The following is a 727-nucleotide window of genomic DNA, read 5'->3' as shown; positions in this document are numbered from 1 at the left end:
CGTTCCTGCCCCTATTTGAATGTCTATTTTTCGTTTGCTGCTGCTGTTTCTGCTGCTGTTCTCCTCCCCCTCCTGCTGCTGCTCCTCCCCTCCTCCCCCTGCTGCTGCTGCTGCTGCTGCTGCTGCTGCTGCTGCTGCTGCTGCTGCTGCTGTGTTTAGTCCTCAGCTGTGTGCAGGTATAGAGTTCCGTCGGTGCAACAAAAAGATGAATTTGGTTCGGCACTGCAACCGTGGTCGTTTCTGTTCTTTCGCTCACAGCAAAGAAGAAGAGCTGTATCACCCACTGACATATAAAACTAATTTTTGTTCTGTTTTTCCTTCTTGTCTTCGGCACTTTTGTCCTTTTGCACATAGTATACACGAGCTCAGAGACCCTTTGTCTTTGCCTTTAATACGAGCTCTTTGGGGGCCCCATGGTGGTGGTGGTGGGGGAGGGGTTGGGGGGGGGGCCCCTCCTGTACTTGGAATGCAGTCAAATCCTGCTGCTGCTGCTGCTGCTGCTGCTGCTGCTGTTGCTGCTGCTGCTGCTGCTAATGCTGCAGCAACAGGGGGAGGAGCACAACGCTCACAGCTGCAGATTGAGACACACAATAAAAGAAACAATACTCCTTTGCTGCTCCCTGATTTCCCTAAAGTACAAAAAACAACAACAGCAGCTCCTGCTGCTGCTGCTGTTGCTGCTGCTGCTGCTAGCAGCAGCAGCAGCAGCAACACTGGCGATAGCCCG

The 727-nt window shown here is 52.8% G+C and overlaps 1 protein-coding gene across 1 annotated transcript in view; it reads left to right on the top strand.

Annotated features, from left to right (window-relative positions):
* Positions 1–466: 466 nt before the first annotated feature.
* EMH_0059620 (uncharacterized protein) overlaps positions 467–727 on the top strand; it is a gene marked incomplete at both ends in the record, with an annotated part of 1445 nt that continues 1184 nt past the window's right edge. Inside the window, one exon of the mRNA XM_013497699.1 lies at positions 467–471. Within this exon, the coding sequence (XP_013353153.1) occupies positions 467–471 (5 nt within the window). The remainder of the gene's footprint in view (positions 472–727) is intronic.

This window comes from Eimeria mitis, genomic scaffold, assembly GCF_000499745.2.
Source record: "Eimeria mitis Houghton genomic scaffold, Emh_scaff2858, whole genome shotgun sequence".
Classification (NCBI taxonomy): domain Eukaryota; phylum Apicomplexa; class Conoidasida; order Eucoccidiorida; family Eimeriidae; genus Eimeria; species Eimeria mitis.
This window is presented reverse-complemented; position numbering and strand designations above follow the sequence as displayed.